Source organism: Pomacea canaliculata, linkage group LG1 (genome assembly GCF_003073045.1).
Source record: "Pomacea canaliculata isolate SZHN2017 linkage group LG1, ASM307304v1, whole genome shotgun sequence".
NCBI lineage: Eukaryota > Metazoa > Mollusca > Gastropoda > Architaenioglossa > Ampullariidae > Pomacea > Pomacea canaliculata.
In genome coordinates, this window is record NC_037590.1 from 40,554,788 (window position 1) to 40,577,382 (window position 22,595).

At 43.1% G+C, this 22,595-nt stretch overlaps 1 protein-coding gene across 1 annotated transcript in view; it reads left to right on the forward strand.

Moving 5' to 3' along the window:
* Positions 1-407: 407 nt before the first annotated feature.
* The window catches only part of LOC112565608 (WD repeat-containing protein on Y chromosome-like), a 33,236-nt gene continuing 11,048 nt past the window's right edge, over positions 408-22,595 (forward strand). Inside the window, 7 exon segments of the mRNA XM_025241160.1 lie at positions 408-1,069; positions 1,357-1,578; positions 1,958-2,154; positions 6,632-6,696; positions 20,670-20,916; positions 21,199-21,345; positions 22,297-22,359. Of these exon segments, the coding sequence (XP_025096945.1) occupies positions 1,395-1,578; positions 1,958-2,154; positions 6,632-6,696; positions 20,670-20,916; positions 21,199-21,345; positions 22,297-22,359 (903 nt within the window). The 5' untranslated portion in view covers positions 408-1,069; positions 1,357-1,394.

The window sequence follows — 22,595 nt, forward strand, 5'->3', positions numbered from 1 at the left end:
AAACCTACTTTACACAGCGCTGCCGTATGCATAAACCTGTTTTCTGTTAGCAGTCTTGTGCATGAAAGTAACATGAGTCAGGAAGGACAAACACTGAAAAAAAAACAAAAAGCACGCGCTGGTAACGCCCACGTCTTCAAAGTGTCGGCCATAAAGGGTAGAAACTTCTTGGAGAAATGATCCTCATGATAATAACAACCCGTCGCCACTCCGTAATATAGAAAAAAAGTTGTATTAAAATGTCTTTCATCAAAACAGACATAAATGCCAGGTCTTTGTGAGACATACAGACAAACATTTCAAAGAACAGTTCATCGCACAGCCAGACTGATGCACGACACTCAGGTGAGATTAATCGTAAGGCACGATATTTCTTCGAGAACTGCACGAGATCAAAATCCCTGTCACTGACAATGGGCAAGAGTTCGAATCCTTCCATGTTTGTAAGCACGTGCCAATGCACATGAATGTGTGAAGACAAGAGTCAAGAAGTCTGCGTGTCTGTGAAAGTTTTTTCTGTTGGCGCACGCGCTCGTGGGACGTTTGGCTCCGCGTACTTTCCACTCAAGTTAGTTATCGGGGTCAGAGGTTAGCGACCCTCCGACCCTAGGCAGCGGTACACGGGCGAGCTGCTTGTCCCCGCTGCTCACAAATGCAGTGCCATCAAAGGACTGACGCCCCAGAACAAAGAACAGAAAAGACTTTGGCGACACCGACAATGGTTTCCATACACAGAAAACCGAGCAAATGTTCAACTGTCACAACAACAGAGACTTTGGTTTACACTTTACACCTTTGAGTCCGCCGATCGTCACCCACCGATTCCACTTTTCATGTGCTAATTTCCCTCGCAATTTAATTTTTTGTGTTTTTTTTTTTTTTTTTTTTTGTTGCAAGTTTGCGACTGTCTTTATGGCCGCAAATATCTACACCCAGACTTGTCGTTGCCTTCCTTGAGGACAGGTTGCTGCGTTGCTGGTGTAGTGGTAAACAAAGTTTTCTGTCCCAGCAGGAGGTCTCGCCAAAAAAACCTGGACGCTAGACTCGAGAAGGAACTTCTTCATAACAGGTAGGTAACATGTATCATGCAACAAGTTTCTGAGTCCCGTGAAAGGACAGGGTATATATATATAAACACACAGACAAGTAGCCAAGTATATGGCTTGTCAGACGGGTGTGAAATTAAACGCCATTAAAACTGTTTCATTGACACATATTTCGGGTTAGTGAGAACTGACTCTGAATATCATTTATACATATTTGAAGTTAGTGAGGACATTGTCTCTTCAGATGGTCCGTGTGCCTGTCATGTCGGTCTGTGCTTGCTGTGACTCAGTTGTCCACTTGCTGTTCCAGATGCCCACACACACAAACTGTGAGGAGGCCAGAAGAAGATGGACTACCTTACCCCAGACTTTGTACCTGGAGCAAACCCGCGGTCTTCAGGTGCGCAATCACGGAGACAATCTCAGTCTGTCCCTCGGCTTCAGGTAGGTGGACAGGACCGCCGCCCCTCAGTCCTCCAGCAAAGGCCAGGTGTGAGAGATGATAGAAGGTCCTCATCTATTGCACTGAGAGGTAGGTATGAGTCATCTGTTGCACAGAAAGTTAGATATTCGCTCGGCTTTCTTTCAAAACATAAAAATGTTAATATATATAATTCATCTCGCAAATTTTCTTTTTTTTTTCTTTCTTAACATGAATCGACAGAATATTGCTTAAAAGATCTTTTCATGATAGTACGGATGTTCAGTAATTTTATTCTACAACGGTTTCATTAAATTTTGTGTTCTATATCAACGTCCACAGCACTGTGCGTTGTAATGTTCCCATCAGTAAAGTCGACAGGACTGGAGGAGTAAGGTTAAAGGTTAAAGACCCTATTGAGGGATTAACGGTTTTGTTTTTATCTTTTTATCACATTTAACCCCACCTTTACCTCCAGGTGTTACTTTAGTTCCAGGACAGTGGAACCTGTCAGATTCTCCAGCCCAGCGACAGTTGTCAGCTTCCGGTCTGCTGCCATCGGCGACTGAACAGGAGAAAGCATCGGTGATCGTGGGATTCGGTCGGCTGCACAAGAACAGCGAGGTGACCACAGCATGGCGGAGCGCACTCAAAGCCCTCGTGCCCACCATGCTTCTGCAGAAGATTGTGAGTGCGACATTTCTTGGCGGAAATTCATGTCGAGCCTGTAACCCACTTTGTGGCGGGGGTCAAGCCGATAACCTTTGTCCTGCTTCCCGCGTAGGCCGTCATAGACGAGATGATGTCGGGTATAAACGTAAAGCCGCTAAATTAATTATATTATATGCACTTTGATACAACCAATCATCTGGAGTTATTGGATGGTCTAAATGAGCGTTTCTCGAGGCGCCACCTGGGAAACATTGCCGCCATTTCGATCTGAACCAATCAAACGAGTGTGTGTGTGTGAGAGAGAGAGAGACAAAGACAAAGAGAAAGAGAAAGAGAGAGATATATATTTCCACTTCTGGCACCCTATGGAGCACACGCGTTGAGAACAGAGGCTGTCGGCTTGATCAATTCGAAATGATATTCATGTCAAGCAGATAACTCAGTTGCAGACCAGATGCTGACTTTTCAGTACCATTGATTTATATAGTTGTTAGTCTTTTAAAGTTTAAAAACATGACAAAATATGGACAAAAGACAAATTGACGATATATACAGCAATTGACACATTACTCAGAAATGTATACAGATATACTTATACTGATGTAATATTAAAGAGTAAGACCATGCCTGTCTGGCTGACTCGCCTCCATTGTGTCGGACTGGTTTTACAGAGCCGAGGATGCCGACTACACGTGAATGCTAGATCTTAAAAAGTCAGGTAATAAAAAGTTGACAAGAAAGAGAATTCTGGGTTAGGTGGCGCTGTAAGACGATTGATCCTCGTGGTTGATGGGTTTCCCGTGGGTGCAGCGGAAAAAGCGCTCAACTTTCAGTGTAGATCGTCGGTTGTGGGTTCACATCCTGTCTCCCATCCTCTCTGGATGTGGCGGGTAGTTACTGGCTGCATGTGCTCAACCTCTGACGGTCTTACAGCTAAGGATCTGAGAACAGTCCGTAATTTTATCATTATTGTGTGAATTCACTACTTTACTCTGAAAGTTATACCTCGTTATTAGAGAAAAAAAATGGCAGGCGGTATAACTCTCCCGCACAGACACCCCCGCCATCAAAACCTCCCATGGTGAGCTAGTTCCATTTTCACACATGAAAGAATTAAAGGAGAAAACCCCTGACAGTTGAACGTGCGGTGTCTTCCATCTGTTACTGAACATGAATACAGTCACACGTGTGACGCCATACATCACATTCACAGTGAACGTGATATCTCGGCGCGTGATAAACTGCACGAGGCCAGCGCGCGCCTGGGAGACTGGAACCTAACGGCTGGCGCTCGGCGTTGCTAGGAGCCAGCGCTTGCGTCCGTTTTTCCAAATCCCACGTCTGCCTGGTTTCCATCCTTTCATCTGTTGAGAATAACACAATTTTTAAAGCTCCAGGCGATGTTTGTGTAGAGAACGAGGCAGCAACCTGCCGTCCATCGCCAGTCTTTGCCATGTTGGTGCCGCCACATGGTGAGCTTACACCAAATAAAGTTGGGCTGTCGTTCGATGCAGAGGTTCCTTCTAAAAGAGATGAGGAGAAGGCTGTGGACATAATGGAAGAGAGTGTAGGTTGATAGCAGGGAGGATGGTAAAGTGATGGCAATCGAAGAATTTGATGTTAGACATCGTGGTGCAGGTAAAGGCGAAAGGTGACGAAGGCAGGAATTGTTGAAAACAACGGATTTTTAAAAAAAAGATGTTTGGGAGATATGTAGCTATTGTGCATGTAAATAATAGAATGTGGAATCTGTGTGTGTGTGTGTGTAAAGGAAATAATTAACGCCACAGAAAAAAATTATATATGTAAAAGAAGAAAAGTGAGCCGGAGGGAAGCCAGCACTCCTTTTCATGCTAAAACTTATTTTTATTTATATTTTTTATATCCTCTCCTTTCACTTCATAAGTAGATCTCTCTCTCTCTCTCCACCTCATTGATCTTTGTGTGTGTTTACGGCGAATGTCGAATGTGTGTAAATGGTGCATGTGTTTATGTGTGTGTTTAATCGCGAGTTCCTTCCAAGCAGCCAGCCAGTGTTCGCTTCTAGACACCCGACAAGTGTTTGTGTGACATTTGTCTGCACCCTGACCGCCATCTCTAACTCCCTACTCAATTTATTTCAAACAAAATGCGTTTGCACTAAAGCCGCGCGAAACAGTGCCCGCCCATATTAACACACCCGGGGTTTGCAGGGCTGATAACTCCGACTCCCACCCGGTCTGCTCTCCATTGAAACCTGCAAGGATTAGTTGTTCGCACCCCGTAGCCTGCCTCCCCTCGTTCTCTTCACGTTTCCTTAGCCCTAGAAGCAATTTGTTGGCTTTGTCAGCATCGGCAAGCCTTGATTACAGGTATTGTGGGGAGCACTACCGGTATCAGTGTTTTTGTCGACCGTTTCCCCGCGGAACACAAACATTCCTCAGTAACCCCGTTAATCATCGTGAAAGTTCACTGGAACAGTCGAGGTACTCGACCTGGGTTGGCACAGCATCAGGCAGGGTAGGCTCCTTCTCTCCGGGGTACATGTGTTTCACTTGTAGGCCCTCTACTTTCTCCTCGCACCCGTAATAAATCTGGCGTCTGCTCTTCACGGGTGGAGCGAAATTGCGTTTACAAGATCGCTTCTTTCTCGAGTTGTAGGTGGTGTGTGTGTGGACAGAGACGAGGACTGGCTATAGTCTCTACTTCTGTCAGGTCCTTGACATGTTTATTGTTGGCTGCAACACTCTGTTAGTATCATCAGCTACCCAGCTTCCTTCACAACGGTCAGGAACCAAGAGGCTGTCAACTGCTCTCCAGCAGACCCCGCATGATGGTCACTTGTAACCTCTCCAAGTTCTTGGTGTGGATTGTTTAAAAGAATGTTTTCTCATTCGAAGACTGTGAAATTTCTGGCAGCTAATCAAAAGCACGACGAGGAAGAAGATGAAAACGTTATTCTTGTTCCAAACCAGGTAATTGTCTGTATCCCGGTTACATGATGTTTCTTGAATAATTAAACGCCTCGTTTGACTTGTTCACGAGACACAACTTGACTGATCTTGTCAGATATGACAAACTTTCTGTTTACAACATCGCACCTCCGTGGCTTTTATTACAGATATTACTTGTATTCAGTAATGGAAGGTTTTAAGAAACCTGTTTGTTGTCATACCCAACTGATATCTGATGTTAATATTTACTTCACGGTTTTTCAGCAGCATCTTTTCAGTAAATTCAGTTACATATTGGTACAAACCTGTTTATACAACATGATGCATGTAAAACATTAACAACAAACTGGAATTACATGCAGGAAGCATCATAGTGTACAATCGTTTTTATTCAGAATCGACATTGAGTCCATCAATGCCCGGATGTCTAAGGGAGGAGACAGACGATGTATTGTGGGAAAGGTGTGGATGATTTCACTTCATCCCAATAGGCAGAAATGCAAATGTGTGCAGGTGACCTTATCAGGTGTGAAACTTGTAATGGAGTTGTCACCGTTGTGCATCTGGCAGTCAAGCAGATTTCTTTATTTGTGGCTCGGATTTTCACCATCCTGCAATAGACAAACATTGCTTCATTCATGGCTCCCTAAACAGAATTATACTTGTTTTCAAAAGAGTTCAAATGAAATCAAGAATGATTATTTTTAGAGGTTTCCTGTTTCAGCAGAACATTTGATGACATTTACACCCTGTTGCTTACAGTGTTTGAGTGTCAGTCAAGGGGAATGGGTTTTCTGCTGTCTGGAAATGGACGGTGGTGTCCCCTAGCGTGTTGATGAAAACGGTCAACGTGTTGTTGTCGGCGAGTCCAATGTTTTGCTGTAGATGATGAGTTCTTTAGGCGTTTCAGATTACAGAGGATACCATGAGATAGAGACACAAATTTAAAAAGAAAAAAGTCAGCTACCAGTTGACCACACTCCTCACCACTCCAATGACGACTACGACAACGCAATATTCTATACCCACCCTCCTATATATGTGTCAGTTCTGAGCACTGACCAAAGATTAGGGCAAAAGGTTCAGCCATTTGACAAGGTTGCTAGGTGACCAGCCAGGATTGACAACCAGAACTCGAAGATGCTCTGGAACCCGGGCAGGAGTGCGATCCTTTAGGCGTTGGATCGAAGTTGTGGTAGAAATCCTCTCGTCACATGCCCTCACACCAAACCATCCGCAGCCGTCTCCATTTCCTCGACTCCCAAGGATCCCGGTGGACGAAAAAAAAAAATAAATAAAAAGACGATGATGAAGTTAAGATTCATAACATTGTCGCGTCTCGACAACTCTTTATTCCACTGTTTGAGGGAAAATTCATTGTGCTTGTCAGGATGCCTGTCAAAGATGAAGTACTGTATTCATTTTGTTTTCTGTTTTTAAAATGTCTAATGATGTTTTGTCTGCGCAGTAGGCATGCTGACCGTTAAGTGGAGTCAAGTGTCTGTGCACATTGCGAGAGAACAGTTCTGACCTGATAACGGTTCATACTCATGTTTCAGGCGGAGGCTAAAGATGGCGTGCCTAAACGACGGAAGAGTTTTTCAACTACAGAGAACATCGAGAAGTAAGTCAGCATTCTAGTTGTTTGGGTTTTTTTTTTCTCTCTCTCTTTATTGGTTTGTTTGCTGCTTAGATGTCTCAGTCGGTCTGTCGATCGGCTGGTTGTAAAGGCAATCCCGTGACCGTTGGTGCCAGATGTTGGTGACCTCACTTCTTTTCATTACCTTCACTTCTCTAAGGAGTCAGACATCATTTTATAGCTGGGTCATCTCAGGAAATGCTACGAATATCAAAGAGGCTAGCGTTAAGGCAAGTTTTATACATCACAGATCTCCATAGGCGACTAGATGAGATTTGATGCCACGAGATGGGCGAATATCTCGCATCTAGACAATTTTTGGTAGGAAAGTACTTCCACATTGAGGCGATTTCGTTCTATAAGAGGAGAGGGATGATTAATGTGTGAGGAAACCAGAATACTCGGAGAAAACCATTGAATGCCAGCTCTGCGAACGGGTCTCGAGACGAGATGCGAATCAAGCACTTTTAAGGCAGCAGTAACAAGCGATGCTTACTTTCTGCCACCCTTCTGTAACGTCCGGAAAACTCACCTCTCCTTAGCTTTATATGGCACTAGGGTATAAGTTTCTGTTGAATTATGGTCTTTCGCTTCACCACGTTCCAAAACCGCAGGAAATCGGCGCACGGCAGGGCTGCACCCATGAAAGCAGTCGATCGAACAGACAACTCCTTCAATATCCACAGGGCAACGATACGTTTGCGTCTTTCAAAGACCTTTGCTGCAAGACTGGAATATTATCTGAGAGTTTTATATTTAGTACAATAAAGTGGATTTGATGTATGTTGTGATAATTTTTCACGACAGTATACTAAGAGGAAAAGAATGTGTATACCATAACAATCAAACTCACAGATTGTGGGGTCAGATTATTAGTCAAATGCGTTCTTAAACATGCTTCAATCTATTTTGTATTTTAAGTAGAAATGATATTATATATCTCTTGTCTCTCAAAAATCCTCACCAAGAATGATCCGGTAAGAACGTCTGTTTTAGATACATTTTCTACACCAACAGCGTGCGAGCGCAGGGAGACAACTCCACATACAGCCAAATGTTGGCTTAGTAGTAGGGGAGATCACTTTGACGACTGATGTGTATGTTAGTTAAGGGGTTGTTTCCCTTTGTCCATGTACCGTAGACGTAGCTCCCGACCTCACATCCCGACCTCACATTGTATGCTTATTATAATTTGTCTTCTTGTTAATCTCTATACTAGAGAGAATTTTAAAATCAAATTTAAATACTTAAAATATTTTTTAAATTATAAATTTAAAAATGTATAAATTTAATTATAACATTTTTTTTTGTTTAGTTTTAACTAGTCTACCTGCTTCTCTTCCTCTGCAGATTTCTGACATTCTCCATACTTAAGTTACTGTTTGTTTCCCGATTCCTCTTTGTATCTTTTGTGTGCCTTTTATTATTTGTCTGCATAGGTTTTTTTCTTCCCTCCTTCCTTCCTTTGCATTCTGCTCATGTCTATTGTTCGTAAGCGCTGAGAGTATACTCCATCGTGAGCTTGATTAAGCACTAAAAATCACACCTCTATAGTTCATTATTATTAAAACATTAGAAATACCTTTAAAGGTTAAAAATCAAAATTCAACTATTTAAAGTTTAAACTAGGGTAGTATTGGTGGAGGTAAACCCTGCAAGTAAGGTTTTTCTGTTCTCTCAGTAAAATAAGGGAGTAGGAGCGACCATGCCTACACAAGAATTATCAATTCCGCCGCAAGACATTATTCCACTCAGCCAACCAAACAATGGAGTTCTGCTTGCCAGAGTTTTCTATAGATGGAGCAACAAAGGACAGTCGCGTAGCTCTCTACCCTTCAGACTCTTACAGAAAGTGGTGATCGGGTACAGACCATGAATATTGATTGGATGGACAGAGCGAGCATGGGATGGTAGGAGGAAGTAGCCTCTCTTTGCATTCTACAAACCATTTTCCAAAAGAAAATGATGTTCAAATTGTTCTTTTTATTAGATTTGTATAACTGTGTGCTGGTGGTGGTGGTGGTGATGATGAAAGAACAATAACAATAATTTAAGTCCATTTCAATAGAAATGTCGGAAATTCAACCTGTTTTTATTCGTCAACAACTGGAATTTCAAAGGCAGCATTCACCTCATTCATTGACTGCATTGATTTTGGAGCGATGCAGGAACCTTCTAGGTCCAGACACAGACAGGTAGTGTACCTCTATTGCAAAAAGTTTGATGTCGGCTTGGTGAAGACATTCACGAGTCGTCAGGAGTGTGCTTTATTGATGAGCAGTGCATTTCAAAGGGACTGTCACATTGATTTTGATGGCACAGTTGTTGACACAAGCTTGTTTCCTGTCCACAGCCGCCATTTCACACCAAGAAGAAACCCCAAAAACAAATATCAGCAAACAATGCAGAACTGCATAGCAAATGTAAGATGATCTGTGTTAAAAGTGAGGGTTGGCGACAGATGGGAGGGAAAACAACCGAGTGTTATTTCAGTCGTGGTCTCGTCACGGTCTGTTGGGTGTTCTTGGCATGTAATCAATGTGAACACGGGACGTTGCGGGACAAAACTAAAAGGAGAATATTTGTCTCTGCTTCATTAAAAAACAGGTCCGTGATTTTTATCTTTAATTTTTTCATTCCTCTTACGTTCCATTGTGTGGGGCCAGACACTCTTTCAGTCGTGTGCACATGTGGACGGGAAGGTGAACATGTGTGTGATGTCCACGCTTTGTTCGGTGACATTTCTGGGTGTGACGTTTGCTCGGCAGTTGGCGGCTTCATCGGCTCTGGGTCCATGAACTCGGCTTTTGCTCCGTCCTCACTCGACTCTGTTGTTTGAGTTCACATCAGAACTTGTTTGGCTCTCGATCGAGAACAGTTCGACTGGAGTAGGTGCTTGTAGTTCGAGTGAAAAGAGGTAGAGGTTCGGTTCTCTGTTTCCCCCAAAGACCTGCGAAGGTCCTGTAGCTCGCGTTTTCTGTCAACACATGTCTTACAAAAAGAAGTTTGAAAAATACTTTTTTTTTTTTACTAATTTCCCACTAATGACGATTCATATATAAACATCGTATCTGAAAAGTCAGTAAAAAGTACTTGTTTTATTTTTGGCTGTTGTTTACGGCTGCCAGATTTATCCGGGGTTTTTTTCTCTCATCTGTGACTCGCCGAGTATGAGCCAAAATAATTCTACAAGCTTCTAAATTTACACAACAACACTCGTAGCTAGACAGCACCTCAAGCAAGCAACCATCCTGTTCTTTCCAATATATTTAGTAAAAAGAAAAATGTATTAAATGCTCTGTCGTTAAGATGAAACTACTGATAGTTCCGTAAGCCAGCTGGTTGTGGGTTTTCTCTTGTGCTTTGTTTGATTTTTAAAAAAATCTGTGATATTTATAGATCGGCCACTTTCCGTGAAAATTTAAATTGCCCGGTTCAGATCTCGTCATGGGCATAGGGTTTCTCATGGCATGTTTACAGGCTGGCTGATAAAGCCTCGGTTGCTGGCAGAGCATTTAAGCACCAATTACCCTTCCCCTCGGTCACTTCCGGTCTACAAATATTGTCTGCTGAAACTGAGAACCGTTAAAGCTGCTTATGATGGCTGTAAATCTCATTTCCCTCGCTCCCCGTCCCCCTCACTTCATCCCCCTCTCGCTCTTTCAATCCTATTATCTCCCCTCTCGCCCTCTCAATCCTATTTATTTCCCCTCTTACTCTCTCAATCCTATTTATCTCCCCTCTCGCCCTCTCAATCCTATTTATCTCCCCTCCGTGGGGAGGAAACCTGCCTTCACATGGCTGCGCTCTGGTCCCTCCAAGTTGCTTTGTGCGGCAAGACATGATTATGCTTTTAGGTTGCTGGTCACGGAACCGACAGCTGACGGAATGCTGATAAATGGCTGACGGTGATATGACTACAGACATCGTAATGCCAATTATCTTGCCTTGTATGGTCAGAGGAAAGCACCGCCGACATTATTTTTGGAACAGTGTCGAAGGAATTTTTTTTAAAGCTCTTTACAAACGACGAGAAATCTCTTACAGTTGTCTTTTCTTTCCTGGTATTGTGACAGTATTAGTTCGTACACTGAAAATCTGTGAGAGGTTGGTGTATTGTGGGGGTGCGTGTGCACAAATGCTGTGTACGTGCGTGTGTGCGTGTATTTTGTTTTCGTGTGCAGACCATGGCCGTCAAAGAAAATGCTTTTAACGAATCATCCGGAGTGCGTGGCCATGTTTTCTCTGGGTGTGTAGGATGGAGGAGAAATCAACTACAACTTGGTAGAAGTCACTTTTTCTGAGTCACGTGACCACCCTTCCCCTCCACCACGGACTGTGCTGCGGCTTAGTGCTTGTAATTGATCAACAAACAGTCGCACCATCGAGTGGCTGATGGTTCTTCGATAGAACGGGAATCGACTCTACCTGGCGTGGTCTGCGACTTGGTGCCGGGAAACATCTGAAGTACTGCTCGACCATGGCGACACACTGGCTCCAAGTCCGACAATCTTGGCTGTACTGTGGACATTGCACTCCAGCTGAGTGAACAGAACCAGTCAAGCGTTTTGTGGAGAAGAATATTGTAGCCTGGAGGCAAGCAACCATGGGCTGGCAGACGGGAGGGGGTAGAAAGTCTGAGAATTCTAGCAGTCAAACAAGCTGAAGAGGATGCCCTCGTTCTGGAGTCTGATAGCTTCATGTGATACGCACGTGTTACTGAAAGACTGTCACACCAAAGTCTGTAGGTGGGAAATGCTTCTGTCAAGTTCTACAGATCGCAACCCGTCTGAGAACAATTGAGACATAGACTTGTAAGAAAGAGATTTGTAAGTTCTTCTCGTTCCTGATATAACATTTAAGCACAGTCCCTCAGGAAATGACGTGAATGACACAATTTCCTGTTGGTAACTGGAACAGACTTCATAAAAAATGTCGAAGCATGGTCGGCCTAAGTCTGTCGTCTGGGTAAATTCTGTACAAACGGAGGGTGACCAGGCAACAGAATGGGATAAAGAAGACAGTCCAGACAAGAAATTGGTGGACGATGTGACGTCACCATCACCGGTAAACGGAAGTTCTTTCAACGTCCTGTCTCTCCTGACCAAGCATTTCAGCGACATCGCCACCTCCTCTCGTACTGACTCTTCTACGAGGTAAGTCGGAAACAGCTTTACTGGCTTTCACACAGCATGGGTGTACCATGTGACATCACGGTTACCTTGTCGTTTGGCATCGACCGAAGGATGATTATTGGATGGGATGACAGCATATTCTCGATGCACCAGTATTTTTTCATATTTTTATTCTGAGAAATCGTGCAGGACCACACTGTGACCGTCAATAAATGTAGTTTTGCAGAAGACCTGACACGGGTGAGGTTTATCCCACTTTGGGATTTATAAAAACATATTTTCGACTGACATCAGACTGCTTTAACATGTTAGCCTATTTACTGCATAATTCTTATCGGTTAATGGGAAGTGACCAAAGGTCACATGACGACTAAAAATCGCTAGCAGGCAGACGAGGGGTTAAAGGTCTTTACGCCAGCCATGTGGTATGTGATGAGCGAAAAAGCATGACAGCAATCTAGCGTACATCCACACCTTTAGCCTCACACCTGCTGACCGAAATTTATTCTCTCTGGCATTTCATGGCGATCTTGTGGGAAAGCTTTGACTGGCAGCACTCTAGTTTTGAAGATCCCGTTTTTAACGGCCGGATTTTTGTTTGTTTTGTTTCTTTTTTTTATCTCCAGTAGTTTCAATCTAAAGACCAGGTCGGTCAGAACAGCGTGCTCCAAGGGTCAAACCGTCTCGACCTTTGGCGTGTTCTCGACTGAGATTTCTAATCACGAAATCAAGAAGCTGAGCGGAATGCGGTATTTGAACCTTCACTTCATTCGCTCGATATTGTATCGCGGCGCCATTGCACACAAAGCACTTGAAACTAATGAAAGACTTCTGTGAACTTTCTGAATAAAGTTCTGACAGCCTTCTTGAAACTAAATGAATTCCTAACTTCAAAAGGTCCACTGAATGTTTCATCTCAGTTCTCACGCTGCTTGTCGTTCAAAAAAAAAAAAAAATCCTACAGGTGGCATATTCCCTTTCAGCAACTTTAATACTACTACTACTAATAATAATTATAAAACTAGAATAGCATTTTGAAGTTCTGGTGTAAAGAAGGTCAACGAGAGCATGTTTCATTTTAATGAGATCGGTGTCCTATGGCGATTGGCAACATCCAGTCAGAGTTTAGCAAGCTTCTTAGTGCCGTGCGCAAACCGGAACAGGGGGGCGAGCTTATGCCTACCTTAGCTTATATGAGTCTTTCTTTGTGAGTTTGTTCTTGAGTTTCACGATTGTAGCTTAATTCATGTGGATAAGGATAGAAGTTTAGAGTCTGACAAAGTAATAATTTTAGACAGAGGATAGCAAAGTCAAAACTGTAGTAGAACCATAATTTATTATTTGTTGCTTTATTTCTTATTTTTGATGATTTGGCAAGTACATCACAATACATCACTGTGAAATCTCAAGGCAGTAGTCAAACATCACCCTGCACATTTCTCTGTTTGTGCAAGGATTCATTCCTGTTACGGGTGGTTGTATTTAGCAGTGGTTTGTGTTCCAGTGGCCGACACCCTACAGGAAATGGCGGGCGGAAGTGACTGCTCGCGCATTGGTTGTCTGCCTTTTGCCAGAGCAGGCGCGTGAGTTGGTCGCCATGACGATAGGTTATCTCATCTCAGTTACAAAGTGGAGCAATAGTTAAGAATTCGATTAACCACTACAGGTCAGGGTGTACTATGGTCAGTAGAACTCTTCTTCGTGTGGTGCATTCTGGGTACAGGGTCGACGAAAGCATCATGGCGGAGGTGCGCCTGACGAGCTGCTTGATATGATTGAGGTTAAAGGTTATTTTGAGTCGTTGGGAGCATACCGAACCTCTTGTCCAGTTCATCTGTGTCTGCCTGTTTATTAAGACAAGTGGCACGTGGTACTGAGAAAATATTGCAGAAAACTGAGTTATAGAAATTAGTTGCTTGAATAGAAATACCTTCACGACCCCACTGATCAAAGGGGCGTGGCTTGTGTGCGGTTAATTAGTCGCGTGAATGAACGGAGGGATAGAGATTTTGTAGGGTTCCCTTTGTTTGATTGGTTGTTGTTGTTTGTTGTTTTCATCGGTTAAAGTTAGGCCACAGCGTTGTATAGTTTAGTACTTAGTTTAAGGGGTTTGGGTATCGACTGTTTGTGACGTCATACGGTTTCCATAGCTACGCTCCCTTCTGCTATATCATGTTTGTAACTGCTGGCAACGGTAATGCTATAACAATGTTGTCTGAGGTTTTCTCATTTCAAAACACAATAAACAAGAATAATGGAAAGAGAACACTGTTTTCAATTAGTTTTCTATCGTTCAGCAACACGACCGAAGTCACGTGCACGCGGTGACAAGGGCGAGGGGGGGGATAACTGAGTCTCTCGGTTGTAGTCGAGTTATCTGATCTTGCATAACAGTAATGACACAAATGGGTAAACAGCAGTGTTTTAAGAAAAGTGAGCTTTCAAATGAGCAGCGATTAATAACACTATTGATTATTGTGTAGGATCAGTGGTGGGCGTAAACAAACAAAAAGCAAAATAAAACAAAAAATAACTTGTCACAGACGAGGGACATAGAGTTAATGAGTCGGCACAGAATATTTGAGTAATTATACGCTTAGGCTTAACTTTATTTTCTTGGCTGAAATTGCAAACAATAAACCTTGGCTTTCAGATTAACTGTCGCGATTGTCGCGGTCTGTCTCCCAGAGCACACACGGAGCTCAAACATTTAGTCACGGGACATTGCCAATCGATCCTTAAAGAAGGATTGATGACAAATTAAAAGTATTACACAGGTGAATGAGCATCATGTGTGACAGTCCTTGCTTCCACACAGCAGCAGTGGCAAGCTTGTCCACCTACAGACCACACCATGCGTGGCAGTTAAAGACTATGGGACTGTCACGGGTCCGATCACCCAATGGAATATTTTGTTGTTTACAATAATACTAACACAACAACTTGCACTCATACAAGCAAGAAAGGTAGTATATAAGAAATAAGAAAATTAAATTAAAGTAGAGAGACAAATCGTGTTAATAAATCATATACAGTCTATAAAAATCGTGCAAAATCTGTACAAATACAAATACAAAGTAAAAGCAATTATTACAATCATTACAAACCATTACACATATTACAAAGCTAATAGTTTGCGATCATGTGGGACTTCGGCTGTTTTCTGGTGCAAAGCAAAGACAGGGAGGTGGAGTCGTTCTTATATGAGGAGAAAAAAAAAGCTTTCTGTGGAAAGGACAGAGTTGCATGTGGGTTGCCATAGCTGAGACTCGATCACACGACCCACTATCACTGTAATAATGCAAGTGAGTGAGGGACCGTGACAGAAATATTATGTTGCCTGTGACAGAGAGCTAAAGAACTCCTGGACATTTGTTGTCACCAGCACTGGAAGTATATCACCTGCGTGTTCTCATGGGAATGATAAGAACATCGCCTGTTCATTCTCTCTGGCACTAGAGGACTATTTTCATTTCATTTTTATTTTCACCAGCGCTGTAGGACTATCACACTTTTATTCTCACTAGCACTCTAGGAATTTCTCTCATTTGTTCTATCAGTGAATATCATCAAGCTTATTCTCACCAGTACTATAGGAATGTCGCATACAGGTCTCTTTCAGAGGAGAGCGACTACGAGTGTAAACTTCTACCATACCCGCCTGGATTATTTACTTTGGTGTAGACGAAATGAAACCCCGCCTTTCAGTATTTATCAATTCCATTTCAAGGGTCAAGTGATCAAGAGAAAACACTTGGCCAGTAAAACATCATTATTACCAGCACAAGCACCACCACCACCGCCACCACCACTACAATAAACAACAGCAGTATTGCACAGGTAAACCACGCGCAGACTTCATTGAAAGTCAACAGGTGAGTGAGTGCCGACACTCAGGTGTGTTCAGGTGAAAATTTAGCGCCGGAGCTTTATTAAGCGAGGTTAGGTCGTCAAACACAAACCTCGCCTCTTGTCTGCAGGTGAAAAGACGAGAGAAATAAGACCTCGCCCACATCCACCCTTACTCGTTCCAGTCACATGGGTTTTTTTTAAACTATTATTATTCGGGGTAGGAGTTGTACACATACTGCGCTTCTTAGTGAATGCGCCTTGTGCTGCTGTCACCACCCCTTAAAAGGCGGGTCTCAACCAAACGTGCAACCAGGGGCGAAAAAAAATGTTTTCAGGGGAAGATAACTCTCAGTACAGGGTACAGAACTATTGGATTCAAACACCTGTATGCTGAAAGTGTGACTGTCAGGTAAGAAATAGAATTGTGGTGATGACTAAAGGTTTTATAATTCTCAAAGTAGGTGGCGGCATGAAATGTTTGGCCAAAACGTTGCAGATGATCGAGCGGATTCTTGAAGACATTTTCATTTGAACAGTCGACAGAAGGAAATTCACTATGAAAGCAGACTTGCACCTACTGATAACACCGGGGATAAATAACAACATGAGGTCCCTGAGTACCCTGAGGCACTATAGGGTCTAGGAGAGAAACACAATGGCAGGAGAGTAGTCAGACTCAGGAGAAGCGCTTTACATGTCCGGAGGGATGGAGGCACCAGAGTGGGGCTGTAGTAGGTAAGCAGAGGCACCAAGAGAGAGGCGGACTGAATGGTAGGAGAGAGGCACCAAGTTCATGAGACAGGGTTAAAGTGATGGAAGAAGGCAGAAGCCAGGCACCGGAAGCTGCTAATGGATTTCATCAAACTAGCAAACATGGCGAAATGGCATTGTAGACCACGTCAGCAAGGGAGTGTGAACTGCTCTGTGTAATTTTTAAAAACACAACAAAAACTGATTTGCTGAAGGTCGATCTGCAATTTTCGTCCTGAGTTGCTCCAGGGACTTGACAGCCGTTCTCAGCGATCCTCAGGCTAGCTTTCATCCGATCAAACTCCCTTCCCTGTCCCCCACCACAACCACCACCACCACGACCACCACTACGACCACCTTATGATGTCGTCTACTCCAGCACATAAGCCTCTTCACCACAGAAGAAAAAGTTTGCGAACTGCGGAGACATTCAAGCGATGTCGATGTGATAACAGATGACGTGTGCACTGTCCTCCGCTCGTTGCCAACCTGCCATCGATTTGCCGAGAGGAAATTGTGTATATAATAATAATAACAATGACCGCATCCACGGTTCCGGGACAGCACGAGCTTTATTGCTTCTGCTCCGTCGTTGCTGCGCTCATTTAGTTCTCAGAGGAAAAGGACCATCGAGCAGACGACTGGCATTGGTACTGGAGGAAACAGGGAGGGCTCTCCATCTCTCTCGCCGCTCAACCCTCAAGTTTTGCTGCTCAATGATCTTCTGTTGACTTGGTTACGACTGACTTCCTCTCGGGTGGAGTAACTACGGAGAGAGTTGGGACAGAATGAGTTATCTTTGGTGTGGACTGCGGAGTTGCTGAGGTTTGACAGGCAACAGACTGGTGTGAAGCAGTGTCCTGCCATTGACAGTGTTCAGGAGGTTGTCAGAAATGGAGTCGACCCCCCAGAAACCTGCCAAAAAACTGTAAGTGCATTTCAGGTCTCGTAAGTAAATTCAAATGTCACAACGGTGAAAAAAAATATCTATAGATAGCTTTCACTTGTCAGTCCTTCCACCAAAGTGTATGACTTCCCCACCTCTCTCCGTTCACCAGTATGACAATTTGTTTATCTATCCTTCCATTTATCTATTTCTCCGTTCCGCAGTCCACGCGTTTGTTTACTCGCCTGTCTAAATTGAGAAGTTTTCTTTATTCTTCGCAGGCGCAATCTATATTTCTTTTTCTAGTTTTGTACTTATTCCAGATGAGTTAATATTTGCATTTAATGGGCTTATGAGTGTTGAGGGGTTTTGTTTTCACTTTGGGAATATGTGTTTATTTTTATGTTTATATTACTTCCTCGACTAGCGTTCGTTCTATCACATTTCTCACAGTTCATTTAAAAAAAAAACTGATTGACTGATAAGACCTGGCGCCCATGTATGTCCTCCCTTAACATTATACCCCCGTCAGATTGAATTTACAGTCAACAGACAATCCGTCTCATAAAGATCTCACAGGTTATGGAGGTATATGATAGCTTTCTAGACCCTCCTTGCTGACCTCCTCACCCCGGTGTCTCTTGTATATTAATTACCTCCCCACAAAATGCCCCCACCCCCATTTGTAGGCCTCATTCTTACTCATTTGTTGTTTGACTGTGATGTTAATATATGTATGTAGTTGTAATTAATGTTGTTTAATTTTGTTTTAATGTTTTATTTTGTCCGTCGGATAAGGCCGGTGGAGAGGTAAACAGCGTCGAGCAGACATGATCAAGAAGAAATATATTCCACCCCTTTGTCAGAGGTTAGAATGCTGCTGGCCTAGAACCGTGCTGGGGTAGAGCTGGGTGTAACGGGAAACCTGTCGGTAGTTTTTTTTTCTCAGTTGTAATTCACTTTCCAGGTACATGAAGCCAGGTACGTGTGTTTTTGTTATGGCGGTAACCACGCTCGTGCACTCGGGGTTTGTTTCCCACCCTGCGTGCACTCCGTCAGTGAAAACTCACCCGACAGCAGACAGGGACAGGGCTGAGGAGTTCGGTGTCTAATCCACTGGAATTATTCTGAGAAGGAGATAGTTGCTGCTAAAGCTCTGGGTGGTGTTCTGATCAGGGTGATCAGTATTATACAGACGAGAAGAGTTGTTCATCATGCACGTGCAATTCTAGAAAAATCGCAGTAAAACGAAGAAAAACGATTTCTCGCACACAATGCAAGATTCCTGATTATGGACATGTTGGTGTCCAGGTTCTTCGTTTTACATCCATTTGTGTGTGTGTGTGTGAGTGAAACGTGGAAATCCTGGTCCTGTGCTTGGACCCTGCACTATATATATAATATCCATCTCTCCTCCTCCTCTTCCTTCTCCTCCTCTTCCTCCTCCTCCTCATCATCATCATCTTCACTGTCATTGAATATCTGCTCACTGAGAAGGAGAGACTGAGTTTGGTACCAAACAGTTTTGGAGGCCAAGCAAAAAATAACAAACAAACAAACAAACAAACAAACAAACAAACAAACAATAAATAAAGATTATCAGATGAAAATATTCCAGTCGTTGTGACTTGACAGGAAACTGTCTAAACGTCGGATAAGAAAATATCATTGCTAGTCAGCGCTGTCGGGGAATCGATGAAAGAACTTTGTTGTTGCAATGGATTGGACAGAGTCTATCAGACTTTCAGGCTTAGAGAGTTGGACCGCTGACAGCTTCGACATCTTCAATCAATCACTCACACCCCGCCCCGCCCCACCACACACCACCACAAACATCCCACTTTTCTTGAGCCCAGCTAGTGAGGGTTTAAACCAGGTTTTATCAAAAACTTTTTTTTGCATTTTTCTGATTAACTGACAGACTTTGTTTATTTGTGTATTGTTGCTTGTCTCTTTTCTTCAGTTCCGATTAATTTTATATTAATATAATTTATATTTTTATACGAACTATATATGTACATGCTTGTATATCTACCTACATGCTTTGTGTGTGCAGTAAGTCGTATTTAGGTAAATAGTTGAACACGTGTGTTATTTGCTGTACAAAGCTTGTATACCTTGCTCTTCGGTGAGCAGTCTTCTGAGATATAGATATGTATAAATTTATTTGTTATTATGTATTTATTTTCGTTCGCAGACATCGACTGAGGAATGTAAATATAATTCTCAACTTGCGAAGTTTCCTGTGAACTGTAGATATAAACATCGTCTTCCTTTTTTTTTTTTTTTTTTTGAAAGTTCAAACTTGTAAGCGATAACCTTGTTTGCTTTTAATTATCATCTTATCGTCTGTTGTCATCAATATGTGGAAGGTCGTGTCTGTAACATATCACACGTCAGGGTCATGCAGCTGGGGTCACTCGTTTAGTCGAGAGAAGGACACGTGAAGCCAGCAGTCGCACGCACGCACACACACACACATGCACGGACTTGCATCTATCAGTTCAAGAGACGGTGTAGTCTATGACAGGTGAAAGGATTTACACTGAGTAATAGTCGAGACAGAAAGGGACACGAATGCTGGCCTAGAAGATCGGGGGGACTCGCTGTAACAGACAGAAAGTAAACCCTGATAACAGCTATAGCTTGATGGGAGACCTACACAAACAGCTTTATGCCCACCCCACCTCCACCCATCGACCTCCATCCCTCCACGTGCCACCCGGGGTAGGTGGCTGGAGTCATGTTGGTGATATCTGGAGATCGAACTCTTGAAGATCGAAAATAATACTTTCGCTGCTCTCCACTCACCTCGCCATTAGCCTCACAGTCACTCGACGAAAGCTCCAACATAAGATCTCCGGGTGGAGTTTTGTACCCGGGTGTTGTCACGGGTGGCGGCGGCATGTTTAACGCCAGGCAAGTCGTGTTTCTTTCGTAAGATGCTGACTGAGGGTCTCATCACATCTAAAGAGACTAAATATTTTAGGATAATCAACTGCAGACATGTCAGTTCTTGGTGAACATTTGATGTCTGAGTGGAACATTTCTTCTTCCTTTGCGTTATTTCATTCGTGTAGTGTTTCTTACTTTCGAATTTTTTTTTTTTTTGGTTTTAGTTTCCATCTTTCTTCCAACCGTATTTGTTTCTTTCTCATATTCTATTTCTATGTTGTTTATTGTTTCATCCATCCTTTATCTTCTTGGTCCGGATCGACATTCATTAGTTGTCTCTTTTCTTTTAGCTTGTGTCTTTTCTTTGTTATTTTTCCATGGTCCTCCATTCCTCCCTTCTTTCTCATCCCTGATCACCTGATCAAGATGATTGTCGGCAGTTTCGGCAAAGACCCGAACGTGAGGCTGGAGGAGCACATGAAGCTGGCGCACCTGCAGCAGCTGATGAAGGAGTTCTCGCAGCATCGCCCGGAGGACATCGTGGTCCAGCAGGGCTCCGGCTACTTCCCCCCCAAGCTGATGAAGCGCACACCGGGCTGCATGAACCTGGTGGAGTTCCAGACCACCATCGCCAAGGTGCTAGGAACCAGCGAGTACTCCGAGTACCTGGAGAAGCTGTTCGTCAAGGTGAGGACCAGGCACCTGTCATGGCTGGCACCCGGGTTAACTCGGGTGGTTTGCTGCTGCTTTTTTTTTTTTCGCCACTGCAATGAGATTGTAAGATTCAGGGTATAGGTCTCATCTCGGGGCTCGCACTCGTTTTTTAAGATCTGGCATCTTTACGACGAGATGTTACCCGGGTACTCCGATTTCCCTCGTCTTTCCCACCCTTTACTCGTAGTGCGAAATGACCGCAGGGTGGAGGTGCAATTATCTATCAAATAAGCCAAGCAACCTTTGATGCTGCAGCTGGACACCTCCTGCGATGGATACGTGGATTGGAATGAGTTTTGTACCTACATGTTGCTGCTGTACCGCGAGCAGGACTACCTCCGCGCCAAGCAGGAGATGCCTTTCATGGTGGAGCCGGTCATACGTCACATCGTGCACAACAGAGTGAGTGGGCATTTGTTTGTTTATTTGCTATGAACCTGTCATACGTCACATTGTGCACAACAGAGTGAGTGGCCATTTGTTTGTTTATTTGCTATGAACCTGTCATACGTCACATTGTGCACAACAGAGTGAGCTGCCATTTGTTTGTTTGCTATGAACCTGTCATACGTCACATTGTGCACAACAGAGTGAGTGGTCGTTTGTTTGTTTGCTATGAACCTGTCATACGTCACATCGTGCACAACAGAGTGAGTGGTCGTTTGTTTGTTTACTATGAACCTGTCATACGTCACATTGTGCACAACAGAGTGAGCTGTCATTTGTTTGTTTGCTATGAACCTGTCATACGTCACATTGTGCACAACAGAGTGAGTGGTCATTTGTTTGTTTGCTATGAACCTGTCATACGTCACATCGTGCACAACAGAGTGAGTGGTCGTTTGTTTGTTTACTATGAACCTGTCATACGTCACATTGTGCACAACAGAGTGAGCGGCCATTTGTTTGTTTGTTTGCTATGAACCTGTCATACGTCACATCGTGCACAACAGAGTGAGTGGTCGTTTGTTTGTTTACTTGCTTTTTGGCATTAGGAAAAGACATTAGTTTCTTAATGGTACTGCTATCTGATCTTAGTGACACTTTGTAGAGGAGGCAGGTTCTAGAAAGTCATTTTCGATGTTTGATTATTTTGTTTCTTAGTTTTTCCTTCTTTTCTTTTTTAAAATCTGGAATATTAAACTCTTTTCCCTAGTAAGGAGTACAATTATTTGTGGTGTGAATTTACTTTTTGCGACATGCCTATTTTATTTCTGCCTATAAATGTTTGCAAAATGTGTTTATTGTGTGTGGGAGTACGTGTGTGTGTGTTTTAATTGTGTTAAATGTACATGTATATACGATGACTTTGTGTGTTGTTTGAGTTCTGATGCAACCTGATTTTCTGCGCAGCAAGAAGCGACTACCAAAATAGTTGCACTGGATGCCCCGGTCAGATATGTCACAATTAGTAAGGTAAGCACTTAGTACACCAGATAGAGAGAGAGAAGGAAGATGGGAATATGTCACTGAGATAACGAATGGAATTGTAACCACCATTTGAAAGTTTTGTAAAATAATTTTCAAGAAATATATCATTTTTTAAACAAAGAAAATGTGTGGTCTTTAAAAAAAAGTGCTGCATTTGAAAGTAAAGGGCCATTTTGATGAGATTGTTAACTGTCCTCGTGACGTGTTTACTAAGTGTTTGC